This window comes from Pongo abelii, chromosome 16 (genome assembly GCF_028885655.2).
Source record: "Pongo abelii isolate AG06213 chromosome 16, NHGRI_mPonAbe1-v2.0_pri, whole genome shotgun sequence".
In the NCBI taxonomy this organism is placed as follows: domain Eukaryota; kingdom Metazoa; phylum Chordata; class Mammalia; order Primates; family Hominidae; genus Pongo; species Pongo abelii.
In genome coordinates this window covers 61668311-61684119 of record NC_072001.2, presented here as the reverse complement: position 1 = coordinate 61684119, position 15809 = coordinate 61668311, and the positions used below count along the sequence as shown (strand labels likewise).

Sequence of the window (15809 nt, the reverse complement as noted above, 5' to 3'; positions counted from 1 at the left end):
TAACATTCTTATAAAGTTACCTGAATGCAGTTATGACAAATTTAAAACTGAAGAGATGCATATGGTTTTGAAACTTTGCTTTTATCTGTTGTTTGTTTTCTTTTTCTGAAGTAGTGTTGGTTAGTGCTCTGTTATTGGCAGATTGAACTACTTTTTTTTTTTTTTTTTTTTGGTTTGAGACAGGGTCTCGCTCTGTTGCCCAGGCTGGAGTGCAGTGGCATGATCTCGGCTCACTGCAACTTCCATCTCCCGGGCTCAGTTGATCCTCCCACCTCAGCCCCCTGAATAGCTGGGACTATAGGCATGTGCTACCACACCCAGCTAATTTTTGTATTTTTTTTGTAGAGACAGAGTTATGCCATTTGCCCAGGCTTGTTTGGACTACTTTTAATAGTGGTTTGTGTGGTGAGTGTTAACAAAAGGACGTACTCAAAGGACATACTAAAAAGAATCCTAAAAAATACATATTCTTTAGTTACTTATTGTGAAAATGTAACTATCTTCCATATTTTTAAAATCTTAACTTTAAATATTTAGTTAATGTGGAATCCATTTACTTTTCTAACTTGGTGAAATATAACTATTTCACTTGTCAAATTTACTTTGGTAGCAGTGTAAGCAATTGCTTGTACAATACTTTTTTTTTTTTTTTTTTTTTGAGATGGAGTCTCAAAAAAACCTGTTGCCCAGGCTGGAGTGCAGTAGCATGATTTCAGCTCACTGCAACCTCTGCCTCCCAGGTTCAAGCAATTATCCTGCCTCAGCCTCCTGAGTAGCTGGGACTACAGATGTGTGCCACCATGCCTGGCTAGTTTTTTGTATTTTTAGTAGAGTCAGGGTTTCACTATGTTGGCCAAGTTGATCTTGGACTCCTGATCTCAAGTGCTCTGCCCACCTTCACCTCCCGAAGTGCTAGGATTACAGGCATGAGCCACCGCACCCGGCCAGTTCAATATGTTTTAAACGGCTGGTCTGTATATCCTAGTTTGATTTTAGTATGAAAATGGGAGAGAAAGTGATAAATTAACTAATGTGTGATGTAACTGAAAAAATACTGATAAATTGCCTAATATTAAATCCATTTTCCATTGTAGCCTTTTACTAAAGGTAAACAGGGCAAGAATGTGGAATGTAGTATGCTTTGACTATTAAAAAAAAAGACGAACACTTTTCTTGACTGTTTGGTTTAGTAGCTTCCTATTCCTTTTTTTAAATTTTTTTTTTGAGATGGAGTCTTGCTCTGTCGCCCAGGCTAGGGTGCAGTGGTGTGATCTCTGCTCACTACAAGCTCCGCCTCCCGGGTTCACGCCATTCTCTTGCCTCAGCCTCCCAAGCAGCTGGGACTACAGGCGCCCGCCACCACGCCCGGCTAATTTTTTGTATTTTTAGTAGAGACGGGGTTTCACCTTGTTAGCCAAGGTGGTCTCGATCTCCTGACCTCATGATCCGCCTGCCTTGGGCTCCCAAACTGCTGGGATTACAGGTGTGAGCCACTGCACCCGGCCCCTATTCCACTTTTAATTGATCCATAATAATTGTACATATTTATGAGGTATATGTGATATTTTGATACATGCATACAATATATAATGATCAAATCAAGGTAATTAGGATATTTATCTCCTCAGATATTTATCATTTCTTTGTCTTGGGAACATTTCATATCTTCTATTTTGAAATTTACAATTAGTTATTGCTAATTGTAGTAACTTTACTGTGCTATCAAACAGTAGAGCTCATTCCTTCTAACTGTGTGTTTGTACCCATTAACCAATCTCTCTTTATCCACCTCCCCACTACCCTTCTCATCCTCTTGTAACCACTGTTCTACTTTCTAACCTCTATGAGATCAACTTACTTTACTCTCACATATGAGTAACAACATGTGCTATTTGTCTTTCTATGTCTGGCTTATTTTATTTAACATGATGACTTCTATTTCCATTCATGTTACTGCACATGACAGTATTTTGCTCTTTTTCGTGACCAAATATATACCACCTTTTCTTTATCCATTTGTCTCTTGGTGGACACTTAGATTGATTCTGTATCTTGGCTATTGTGTGTAGTGATACAGTAAACAGGGGGCTGTAGGTATGCCTTTTATATACTGACTTCCTTTTCTTTGGGTGTATACCCAGCTGGATTATATAGTAGATCTATTTTTAGTTTTTAAAGTAACTTCTATACCAGTTTACACAGTGGCTATACTAATTTATATTCCCACCAGCAGTAAACTAATGGTTCCTGATCTCTGCATCCTTGCCAGCATCTTTATTTATTTTTTTGATCATTTTGATAATGGTCATTTTTACTGGGTGTATCTCACTGTGGCTTTGATTTGTGTTTCCCTGATGATTAGTGATATTGAACATTTTTTCATATACTTGTTAGCAATTTATATGTCTTCTTTTGAAAAATGTTTATTTAGATCATTTGTCTACTTTCTAATGAGATTATTTAGTTTTTTGCTGTTGAGTTGTTTGAGTTCCTTGTACATTCTATCAGTCCCTAGTCAGATGAATAATTTGAAAATGTTTTCTCCCGTTCAACAGATTGTCTCTTCACTCTGTTGATTGTTTCCTTTTCTGTGCAGAAGCTTTTTAGTGTGTGTAACCCTATTTGCCTATTTTTGCTTTTGTTGTCTGCACTGTTGAGGTCTTTCTTACTCAAAAATCTTGGCTCAGATCAGTGTCCTGATATCTTTCCCCAGTGTTTTCTTTTAGTAGTTTCATAGTTTCAGGTCTTAAATTTACATCCCATTTTGATTTGTTTTTTGTATGTGGTGAGACATAGGGGTCTAATTTCATTTTTCTGCATATAGATATCCAGTTTTCCCATCACCACTTATTGAAGAGACTGTCCTTTCCCCACTGAATATTCAAAAATCACCTTTGTCAAAAATCAATTGGCTGTAAATATATAGATTTATTTCTGAATTCTCTGTTCTGTTTCATTGGTTAATGTGTCTGTTTTAATGTCAGTATCGTGCTGTTTTAGTTGCTATAGCTTTGTAGTATATTTTGAAATTAGGTGGTGTGATGCCTCCAGCTTTGTTCTTTTGGCTATTGGCTTCTGTGGTTTCATATGACTTTTAGGATTGTTTTCTCTTTATTTGTGAAGAATGTCATTGGTATTTGGATAGGCATTACATTGAATCTGTAGATTGCTTTTGGTAGTATGGCCATTTTCACAGTATTAGTTCTTCCAGTCCATGAACATGAAATGTGTTTTTTCTTTTTTTTTTGACTTGTTCAAATTCTTTCATCAGTGTTTTGTAGTTTTCCTTGTAGAAATTTAATAAACTCACCTCCTTGCGTTTATTAAACTTACTCTTTTTTTGCAGCTATTATAAATGAGATTGATTTCTTTTTCTGCTATTTTCTTGTATATAGAAACACAACTGGTTTTTTAACGTTGATTTTGTATCCTGCAACTATTCTGAATTCATTTATCAATTCTAAGAGTTTTCAGTGGAGCTTTAGGGTTGTCTATATATGTAAGATTATGCTGTCTACAAACAGGAACAGTTTAGCTTCGTCCTTTCCAATTTGGATGTCCTTTATTTTTTTTCTCTTGCCTAATTGCTCTGGCTCAGACTTCCATTACTATATTGATAACAGTGGTGAGAGTGGACATTCTTTTCTTGTTCTAGTTCTTTTTTTCTTATTTATTTTACCTGGTGATCAGGAAGTATTGTTGGGAAGCTTTTTTTTTTAATTACTGGTTCAGTCTTGTTACTTGTGATTGATCTGTTCAGGTTTTCTATTCTTATTTCAATCTTGGTAAGTTCTACGTGTCCAGGGATTTATTAATTTTCATTCGGTTTTCCCATTTATTGGCATATAGTTTATTGTAATGGTCTCTAATGATTCTTTGTATTTTTGTGGTATCAGTTATAATGTCTCCTTTTTTGTTTCTGATTTTATTTGGATTTTTTTTTCCTTTTCTAGTTAATGGATTGTTGATTTTATCTTTCCAAGAAACCAACTGTTCATTTTGTTGATTTTTTTTTTATTTTTTATTTTTATTTTTTGAGACGGAGTCTCGCTTTGTTCCCCAGGCTGGAGTGCAGTGGTGCAATCTTGGCTAACTGCAAGCTCCGCCTCCCGGATTCACGCCATTCTCCTGCCTCAGCCTCCCAAGTAGCTGGGACTACAGGTACCTACTACCACACCTGGCTAATTTTTTTGTATTTTTAGTAGAGACGGGATTTCACCGTGTTAGCCAGGATGGTCTCGATCTCTTGACCTTGTGATCTGTCTGCCTCGGCCTCCCAAAGTGGGATTATAGACATGAGCCACCGTGCCTGGCCTGATTCTTTGTATTTTTTTAGTCTCAATTTTGTTTATTTCTGCTCTGATCTTTATTATTTCTTTTCCTCTACTAATTTGGGGTTTGGTTTGTTCTTGCTTTTTCCTGATTCCTTGAGGTGCGTTGTTAGTTTGTTTATCTTTCTACTTTTTCTATGTAGACATTTGTTGCTATAAACTTCCCTCTTAATATTGCTTTAGCTGTATCCCATAGTATTTGGTGTGTTGTGTTTTTCTATTTTCATTTGTTTCAGAGAGCTTTTAAATTTCATTTTTAATTTCTTCATTGACTCATTGGTTGTTCAGAAGCAAGTTGTTTAATTTTTATGTGTTTGTACAGTTTCTAAAGTTCCCCTTGTGATTGATCTCTAGTTTTATTCTGTTGTGTTCAGAAAAGATACTTGATATGATCTCTGTTTTTAAACATCTGTTGATAATTGTTTTATAGCCTAATATGTGGTCTATCCTGGAGAATGTTTCATGTGCTAATGAAAAGAGAATGTGTATTCTGCTACAGCTGTTGGATGAAATGTTCTGTAAATGTCTGTTAGATCTATTTGGTCTAAAGTATAGTTCTAATCCAGTGTTACTTTCTTGATTTTCTGTCTAGATCATCTGTCCAGTGCTGAGAATGGGCTGTTGAAGTCTCCAACCGTTACTTTATTGGAGTTGATCTCTCTCTTTAGATCTAATAGTATTTGCTTTATGTATCTGGGTGCTCTGGTGTTAGGTGCATATAGATTTAGAATTGTTATATTCCTTTTCTGAATGGAACATTTTATCACTATATAATGACCTTTTTTGTCTCTTTTCACAGTTTTTTTTGGAGACAGGGTCTTGCTCTGTCACCCAGGCTTGAGTGCAGTGGCATGATCTCGGCTCACTGCAACCTACGCCTCTCGGGTTCAAGCGATTCTCCTGCCTCACCCTCCCAAGTAGCTGGGACTACAGGCATGTACCACCATGCCCAACTAATTTTTGTATTTTTAATAGAGACGGGGTTTCGCCATCTTGGTCAGGCTGGTCTTGAACTCCTGACCTCAGGTGATCTGCCTGTCTTGGCCTCCCAAAGTGCTGGCGTTACAGGCATGAGCCACTGTGCCTGGCCCTCTTTTCACAGTTTTTGACTTAAAATCTGTTTTATGTGATACAGGTATAGTTATTCTTGCTTACTTTGTTTCTGTTTGAGTGAAATATCTTTTTCTATTCCTGGAAATTTTAGTCTATATATGTCTTTACAGGCAAAATGATTTTCTTGTAAGCAGCCTATAGTTGGGTGTGTCATGTGTTTGGGAGGCCGAGCTGGGAGTTTTGCTTGAGCAGGAGTTCAAGACCAACCTAGGCAACATAGTGAGATCCCATTTCTACAAATAAATGAATACATAAGTAATTTAAAAGCTACAGAGGGAGAAGAGATTAAAATAGGCCCATTCAGCCGGGTTGTGTTTTTAAGTAGGGGGATATAATTGGTGTATATTCATGATTGATATCAATAGGTGAGGACTTCCTCTTGTCATTTTGATAATTATTTTCTGGGTTTTTTTTTTTTTTTTTTTTGAGATGGAGTCTTGCTCTGTAGCCCAGGCTCAAGTGCAGTGGTGCAATCTCACCTCAACACAAGCTCCGCCTCCTGGGTTCACGCCATTCTCCTGCCTCAGCCTCCCTAGTAGCTGGGACTGCAGGCGCCTGCCACCATGCCTGGCTAATTTTTTGTATTTTTAGTAGAGACGGAGTTTCACTGTGTTAGCCAGGATGGTTTCGATCTCCTGACCTTGTGATCTGCCTGCCTCGGCCTCCCAAAGTGCTGGGATTACAGGCGTGAGCCACTGCACCTGGCTGTTTCTTTTTGTTTTGTTTTGTTTTTGCATATTCATTCTTCCTTTTTTTCTCTCATTCAGCATTGTGGTTTGGTAGTTTTCTGTAGTGGTAACATTTGACTCTTCTTTTTCTCATTTGTGTATCACGGTGGCCTGTACTGTACAGCTTTGTGGTAATGGCAGCAGTGGTGGTGTAGGTTGTTAGCATTATAATTCTGTGTGTTTTCATAATGGTGATTATTGGTTTCTTTTGCTTCCAGGTGCAGGAATCCCTTGAGTATTTCTTGTAGGGTCAGTCTAGTGGTGATGAATTTCCTATTTTTGCTTGTGTGGGAAAGACTTTATTTGTCCCTCATTTCTGAAGGATAGTTTTGCTGGGTATAGACTCTTGGCTGCTAATTTGTAAACTATCCTTCAGAAATGAGGGACAAATAAAGTATTATAGATTCTTGGCTGCCAATTTGTTTTTTCTTTCAGTACTTTGAACATATTATCCCATTCTCTCCATGCCTGTGAAATTTCTGCTGAGAAATCTGCTGCTAGTCTAATAGATACTCCCTTATATGTGACTTGATACTTTTCTCTTGCTGTTTTTTTAGAATTCTCTTTGTCCTTGACTTTTGACAATTTGACTATAAATCCTCAAGGAAGACCTACGTTTTCAGCTATTATTTTAATAAATAGGTTTTCTTTATTTTCTTTTTTTTTTTTTGAGACAGAGTCTCACTTCATCACCCAGGCTGGAGTGCAGTGGTACAGTTTCAGCTCACTGCAACCTCTGCCTTCCAAGTTCAAGCAATTCTTGTGCCTCAACCTCCCGAGTAGCTGGTATTACAGGTGCACGCCACCACGCCCAGCTAGTTTTTTTCGTATTTTTAGTAGAGACGGGGTTTCAAGCTCCTGACTAGTGATCCACCTGCTTTGGCCTCCCAAAGTGTTGGGATTACAGGTGTGAGCCAGTGCACCCAGCCAAAACATAGGTTTTCTTTGCCTTTTTAAATCTCTTCTCCTTCTGTAGCTTTTAAGTGATTGATTGATTGATTGCAGAGATGGGATCTCACTACATTGCCTAGGTTGATCTTGAACTCCTGGGCTCAAGTGATCCTCCCACCTCAGCCTCCCAAAGTTCTGGCATTACAGGCATGAGTTACTGCACCCAACCTTCTGCAGCTCTTATTAATATGAAAATTTATTCACTTTGTGGTGTCCCATAAGTCTTATAGACTTTCTTCCTTTTTTTTTCTTCCCCTAAATGAGTAATTTCAAACATTCTATCTTGAAGTTCAGAGATTTTCTTTTGCTTGATCAAGTCTGCTGTTGAAGCTCTCGATTATGTATTTTTATTTTATTCATTGAATTCTTAAGCCACAGGATTTTTGTTTCTCTTTAATGATATTTATTACTTTTGAATTTCTCATTCATATGAATTGTTTGCCTAGTTTCATTGAATTTTTTATCTATATTTTCTTGTGTCTTTTCCCTCAAATCATTATTTTGAATTCCTTTTTAGGCAATTTATTGATTTCCTTTTCATTGGGACCTGTTGCTAGAGAGTTAATTATGTTCCTTTGGTGGTGTCGTATGTATTTGTTTTTTCATGTTTCTTGAGTCCCTGTGTTCATGTCTGTGTGCCTGTCTGGTGGAACAGTCATTTCATCTAAATTTTCTAGCGTGACTTTGATGGAGATATACTCTCACCTGTAGCTGGGTCTTAGTGTGCTGGTCGGGAAGGGTGTGGTGATTCTTTTTCCAGGTAGGTGCAGTGGTATAGTCTCCATGCAGCTTCTTCAGCTGTATTCAACATCATCAATAACTGTAGGCACCTCAGTGGTCTGTGCTCTAGAAGTTTGTGGTAATGGATGCTGGTGGTGTAGGTTGTTAATGTCCTCAGTGGCTACGACTTTTGGGGCCCTCCTATTCTCATTTTTCCCATAATGGTGAGAGTTAGCCAAGGGAATCCCTCTTGGTGTCAGGTCTGACATGGCCTACAAGCACCTGCTGCAGTGCTGGCTTCCAGTTGCGGATGCGTAGAGTAACTATGGGGCTGGAGTTCTAGGCTTAACTATGGGGCTGGAGTTCTAGGCTCAGGATCTCACAAACCTATTACGGTACTTATGTCTTGCAGTGCATGTTTACTGTCTGGCGAGATTGAATGTAGGTTGCCTATAGCACCAGGGTCTATGACTCTGGGTTACTCCCTAGCAGCTTGGGCCCAGCGGGCCAGTCTGTAGCTGGGATTATACACTTTGTGGGCAGGGTGTAGCCCTGGCTTGAGTCCAGGGAAGAGATGCTCTGGAGATTTGAGCCCAGAGCACAGTGCATGGCAGTAATTTCGGAGCCTGAGCCAATAGGACTCAGTGGCGAGTTGAGTCGCTGGGGATGGAGGTGGTGGTGAGTCTAGACCCTGGGATGGTAGGGCTTGGTGGTATCCCAGAGTCTGTGAGACCAGGTGCAGCAACAGCAGGTACCTCAGAATGTTCAAGCACAGCTGTCATTTGGGCCCTAGGGGGCAGGGAACAGCACAGTGATGACTACTGTGGGGAGAAGGGTCTCTCAGCAGCTCAGACTCTAGGGGGCTAGTCTAGCTCCAGGGAAGCAGGGTGCTAGAGTTGTTTGGCCTGTAGGCATAGTATCCCAGTTCAGCCATTGATATTTCCCTGGGATGTGAGTTATTGTGTTGGCTTAGCCCTGGAATGCACAGCTCCTCAACTTGGCCAAGGCACTGTTACCTGAAGGAGCAATGTGCTGCTTTATCTCATGCCCTGCAGGGTGTGACTTTTCCGTGTAGGCCCAGGCACTGTTTCTTTGGGACACACGGCTCCACCAGTGCACTGTTTACTCAGGAGGGCAGTGTGCAATTTCAGTTTTTTGAAGTTGTATACCAGTAACATACTTATCATTTAAAATGATGAGACTTATGATTTAAAAATTGGTACTATGTCTAATAATGTGGATCTAATCTAATATCTAATAGTATATAGGAAATAAGTAGTGATTTACTTTGTTTAATCACTTATGTTTCCTCTAGTCCAAGTCAAGGTCCTTGTTGTACAGCACAGTGTGCATTCAAGTCAAAGTCTGAGAAGTGTCGGGATGATTCAGACTGTGCAAGGGAAGGAATATGTAATGGCTTCACAGCTCTCTGCCCAGCGTCTGACCCTAAACCAAACTTCACAGACTGTAATAGGCATACACAAGTGTGCATTAATGGGGTAAGCATTTAACTATGTGTTTTTAAATTTAATTTTAGAAAACTTATTTTTCAGAAGAATTATTGATGCTTAAAGCTACATAGTTAAAGTAATTAATCTTGGGCTCTGTTTAAGTAATATTCCCTCACAAAACCATGAATATATTATGTGGCATTCAATTAGCTACTAATTTGTCTTTCATCTTTCCATGTACTTGTGGTTGATATTCTCTAGAGAAACATAGTTGTACAACTCGGCATGTGACTTGTCTATAATATTTAAGTTTTATAAAATAATATTTCAGTAGCCTAAATAAAAGAACTCTTTGGTCATCTTCTCTGAATATGAAACCTTCAAAGCTTTTGTGGCTGAATATCACTTTGCTTTACATGAAGAAAATTTAATTTTTCTTTGTTTATAGAAGAGCCATAATAACCAACATAAAATCGATCCTCATCTAATCTCTTTCTCTGCTTTTATTTCATTTTTTTAAGTTGCCATTGCTTTAAAAGATTTATTCTTTCTTGGGTTTACTGTTTTTCAGATTTTGTCAAATGTATTTATGTAATTCCGTTCTGATACTCATCTCTGTTTGTTTTTCACTTTTACTTCCATTTAAATATTTTGACATTGGAAGCTCATACTTGCCTGTCTGTTACTATAAAAAATAGGTTTGACTGTATAGGGATTAAATAATTTGTCTTTTATTTTTCTTCTAGCAATGTGCAGGTTCTATCTGTGAGAAATACGGCTTAGAGGAGTGTACGTGTGCCAGTTCTGATGGCAAAGATGATAAAGAATTATGCCATGTATGCTGTATGAAGAAAAGTAAGGCTTTTAAAAACACAGGAGTATAAAATCTGCCTCAAACTATTATTTTCTCTTAAATTTTAAGTGTAAAACTTTGACCTACAGTTTGGCCAGATAGTTTCCAGCTAAATCTGTCCTCTTGAGGAGATTATAAATGTAACATAGCATGTGTCTCTATTATTATGGTCTCTACAATGTTTTAAAAATGATAAACTAGACAAAACGTTACCAGCTTTACAGCAATAATTTACATAAACACTGTTAGACTTTAAGTCGTTGTGGACACTGAATCAAGACTTGCTGGTTGCTTGTTTACATTGTAACATTTAATGTGAATTACTAATGGCGTTACCCAGCCTAACTAGAGAAGGTCTGTATAACATGTTATGGTAATGATTTCAGACAGTTTTTTTTCCCTCTTTATATTTCCGCAACTGGAAATCTGATCTTCAACTTATATTTGAATCTGATCTTCAGCTTATATTTGGCATTTCTTTTCCAGTGGACCCATCAACTTGTGCCAGTACAGGGTCTGTGCAGTGGAGTAGGCACTTCAGTGGTCGAACCATCACCCTGCAACCTGGATCCCCTTGCAACGATTTTAGAGGTTACTGTGATGTTTTCATGCGGTGCAGATTAGTAGATGCTGATGGTCCTCTAGCTAGGCTTAAAAAAGCAATTTTTAGTCCAGAGCTCTATGAAAACATTGCTGAATGGATTGTGGTAAGTATTTTTTTATTTACAAAGAAAACTTAAAGTGGTTTGATCTTAATTTTACTTGGCCAGAAGCCATCAAAGTTATGAGAAAACAACTATTTATATTAGAATTACTTTATACGAAGATTTTTAAAGTTCTAATATTTCTGGTTATTATTTCCTTCTGGAGTGATCAGAATCAAGTGTATCATTCATAGATTGCTTAGTAGGTGATGGGAGTCATTCTGTTTTACTGTGCTCCTTAGTTCATCTCCTGGATGGGTTACTTCTTTTGGTGCATATTATTAGGGCATTTTCATGGGACTTAAAAAAAATTTTTTTTGTTGTTTTTCAAGACAACTTATTTGCCCAAATCATGGACTAATTGGTGATATTTTCCTGATCTTTCAGTATAATCTCTGGGTCTTTATCTTGTTTGTAATAGGAAATGTTGAACAGAGTAAGATCAGATACACAGCCTTTTGTAGATCTACTAATGATTATGGACGTTCATCCAGTAGTAATCCACTGAACGCTTATTTTTAAGCCCACGTATCTCCAAGTTGTACAAACATGGAATTACCTGATATTTTCTTAAAAGATTGTCAAGAATGACTATCTCAACTTAAGTGTTCATGCTTTCAAAGTGATTACATTAAAATATCTATAGGAAGCTTGCAAATGATGTATTTGAGAATGTGCTATAATTGAACTGAACGTAGTTTGCTTTGGAAATTGACTTATAACTCAGATTCCCCTTTCTCAAATTATTGTGTGTGTGTGTGTGTGTGTGTGTATGTATGTGTGTGTTCAGGACTATGGATGCCTTAAAGCACAAAAGATGTTGTTTGTGTGGGATGTCAGCCTTTTTTGTACTCTTCTAATAACATTCTAGAGTAAAAATTTTACAGTTACCTCCAGCATTTAAAATGATGTTTACCGTTCCTAGGACACATTAGGATATGTGGTTTTTAGATAAGTAATGATCATGGAGTAGAAGGATTGTTGAAATTGGATTTAGGAGATCTGCCTAGGTTTCAAACCAAATACTTGAGCAGTTGACTTAACTTAGGTTTCCTTAAAACATGTTACTCTTTTTTTAAATTCCTGTGTTTGTTGCATGGTAAGTTCTAGTAAATACCTGTCAAACTGAAGTTGTCTTCTGGTACCATGGTGTAGTGGAAAGAGCACAGGTTTGAGAAACACATAAGGATTCAAATAATCTTTCTGGTGTTGATCAATTCTGTGACTTCAAGCAGCTTACCTTTCTTGGCCCTTCTTTATTTTCATCTCAGCTATTTTTTTTTCTGATTATCTCTAATAAGAAAAGTTGAAATTTGTTATACTTGTCTGCTGTAGAGGACAGTGTATACAGAAAAGGAAAGGGGATCTCAGAATTACATTCTACTGAGTATATATTGTGCTTGATATTTTAGATTTTTGGGGTACTAAATCATATCTAAACATAGTATTTTTTTACTTTATTATCTCTAATTTTGACTCATTACATTATTTAGAATTTCAAAAGCCCATTTATTTTCACTTTAAAAATATTTAATAGACATGATCTTTTAAGTATTTTTAAGACCTTTTCTCCCCATATTTTAGACCTGAGGATTAATGAAATGTTTCACAATGAATTGGCAACATGAAGTCCTTTCTTGTGCTCTGGAACTAATTAATCAGACACTTTCAAGTTTATAGACGTTGACTTTAAGTGTGTGTGGGATACAACATGCCTTTATTTTATATCATTGTTGACAGTCATATGCCAGTCTTTCGAATAGCATACTCATAATGTGTGAAGAGTACCGCTAGGCTGTTGGTGCATTTGTGGGCATTAACCACATCGAGCAGTAAGATAATAAACACCCACTTCTTTACAAGTTACTTGTCTCATTTACTTATGTGCATAGTTTACTTGCATACCAGCATTTATCATGTTAGGGAAGTGCCCTTCCAGTTAGTAATACAGATTATCAGGATGCTCTTGTGTAAGAAGCTGTGAAAGAAGTGAGGGGTTAGTTTCACTACTTTCCTTTACAGTGGTGCCTGGTGGCCTTTTGTCTTCTTTCTGTGGTACACTATAGCAGCTTTTCTCCTCATGCAGGGTAGAGTAAGAAGAACCTTAACAATTTAGAACTTCAGGGAATGGGTTATTGACTGCTGCTACTGGTACCATGGAAGTGATACTTTCTTTTCTGTGTTGACAACTATGTTTTGATTTTTCCAAATACATTTACTGTATTTGCTGAGTGCCTACTGTGTGTCTGGACAGGATAACATGATAAACATCCTTTGGACTTACCAAAGAGTCATCTAGTTCTTGAAATGTTTAAGAGCATTCATCAGTAAATCTGTTGAGACCTTATTTCAGCATCTCCTTTTCTTTAATTAGGGATTGAGGGCATTGGTAATTCATTTCCAGTTTCTTCTATAGTTGATGTGTTCTGATTTTATCTTTCATGTTAGGTTTGACATTGTAGAAAACCACCTCTTACCTTGACTTTTATTTTTCAAATTTATTGTTGTGTTTCCCCTCCTTTTAAAAATCATTGCCTGATAATTTTGTGGCTTTTTTCTTTTTAATTTGTTCAGATTTATCAGGAGTTTGTATTTTCTTATTGCCAATTTATCAAGAGTCAAACACCTTCTCATTTTAAAATTAATTTCTGCTGTCATATTTTGCTATAATTTTATGCATTTAAGTATTAAGTATCTGGTATTCTTTATGAATGAAAGATTTAGAGCACTGTTTCCCAAATGCTTAACAGAACACTAGTTCTATTAGATGTTCTAGGCCTTCAGTGGTCAAATGAATCTGGAAAACTACTCCATACTATAGACCTTTCTTGGAGATTTGTGAGAAGATTATGAGAAATCCTGCAATAAATAAACCCTTTAAACTTCATTTTCCAAACTTACCTAACCCTAGAAACTTTTATCATGAAAAGACTAAGTCCTAAATATCCTTAGATGTCATTTGGAAAAATATTGATTAATAGCAGTAGTTCTCAATCCTGGTTGTATACCAGAATCACCCTAGGGTTTGGACTAGTTAAATCAGAATCTCTTGGGTTTAAGTATCTGGGTCTTTTAAAACTCGCCAGTTAATTCTGATGAAGAGCCAGGGTTAAGAACCACTCATCTAGAACAGGGGTTGGCAAACTATGACCCATGGGCCAAATCCAGCCCGTGCCTATTTCTGTATGGCTCAGAAGCTAAGAACGGTTTTTACATTTTTAAATGATTGAAAAAAATTTAAAAATTATCAAAATAACATTCTTTTAAAAATCATATGAAATTCAAATTTCAGTATTGATAAATAACATTTTATTGGAACATGGCCACACCCGTTTGTTTACACATTGTCTTTGGCTGCTTTTGCACTTTGAGTAGCTGCAACAGTGACTGTATGGCCCCACAAAACCTAAAATGTTTATTTGGGTTTTTATGGGAAATATTTGCCAACTCCTGATCGAGAGCAGTGATCTCAAAGTGTAGGCCTGAGAAGCAGCATCAGCATCAACTGGGAACTTCATAGAAATGCAAATTCTCACGTTCCATTTGAGATCCACTGAGTCAGTAGGTGATGGTGCGTGCTAATAGTTTGTCTGCAATTTTTTTCAGTCTCTGTGATATGTGACTCCTTTTTAAAAAGACTTGTAACAGGAAATTTTCCATTTTGTCATCTTGATATGTTGAAAATAGAAGGTGGTTTCATTGCTTTGTGGAACAGACCACAGAGCATAGCACTTATGAAACTTTAACAACAAAGATATAATAATATTGTAGGGTTTTTAGCATATAGTGAGGACGCAGTATACATCTGCTAGATGAGTGAAGCAGATTTCTCAAATGTAATAATTTATATGGAAAAGAGTAAAAATTGTGCATATTAACTTTGAAACTGGAATGTTTTCAGGTTCCTGTTAGTGGTATTTTATCTTACTTGCCCAGGCTGAGCTTAAAGTAACCAGAAGTTTAGTAGCAAGTTGCTTTCTGCTTGGCAGATTGCTGTTGCTGCTGCTGCTAGTGGTGGTGGTGGGAGTTTGAAGGATAGGAGGAGTATATAGTCAAAGTCCAGACTATAGTATTATGTCTTCTGAAAAATTGAAAGGAAACTTTCTGCCCCTATAGGGATGACATAATCAGTATCGTGACAAGGAGCTCTGGGCCCCACATGGTCTTGTGACCCATGGGAAGTCCAGAATTCATTTGCTGAGAGTGAGCATTGTTGAACACTGGAGTATTCATTGAAAGGATTATATGGTTGACTTTCTGGAGGTCTTTAAGAACAGTAGATTATCTTATGTCTCAAGAGACTTGAGTGCATGTCTTCCCTGTCCTTGCTCATGCACTTTTTTTAGATGATACTTGCTTTGTCATTTTGTTACCATATAGGTTATTTTTGTTTATATTTAGGTTATCAAATTAAATACTATTGTAATTAATACATAATAAATTAGGCTATTTAATTTTGACTTTTTACTTTATTATTGGCTATGTTTAAGTGCCTGTATTGAACATCATCTCTGTTTCTTATGTAGAATTATTTTCTGAGTTGAGAAACTTCTTGAGTTTTTGAAAAATGATTGGATGTCTTCTCTTTGTCCCCATAGTTTTGCTTAACACCCTTGTCTCTGAGATATAAGACCCTGACACTCAGTTTATACTCAGTAAATATTCATTGAATGAATGACAGCTCCCCTTTCTTTCAGACTGACAGATGGGCAATTTGTGATCTTTTCTTTTGAGAGAAATGCATATTTTACATTTACTAGCCTGGTTAGTATTCCTTTCCCTGATTTTATAGTATATTTAAAGGGGATAGCATGCAATTTAGCATTTAACTCATTCTTTTTTAAAAAGAAAAACTATAAAGGTGGCCGTACTTACTAATATTTTCAGATGCACTATTTATTTTGTTTAGTTTTTCTTGCTATCTTCTGTCTATTGCCATGTTCCATTTCCCCACATGC

The 15809-nt window shown here is 37.0% G+C and overlaps 1 protein-coding gene across 2 annotated transcripts in view; it reads left to right on the top strand.

Annotated features, from left to right (window-relative positions):
- Positions 1-15809, top strand: part of ADAM10 (ADAM metallopeptidase domain 10) — a 157270-nt gene that overhangs the window by 131544 nt on the left and 9917 nt on the right. For both annotated transcript variants that reach the window (NM_001131095.1, XM_063715950.1), the window contains 3 exon segments: positions 9159-9342; positions 10041-10149; positions 10634-10854. In NM_001131095.1, the coding sequence (NP_001124567.1) occupies positions 9159-9342; positions 10041-10149; positions 10634-10854 (514 nt within the window).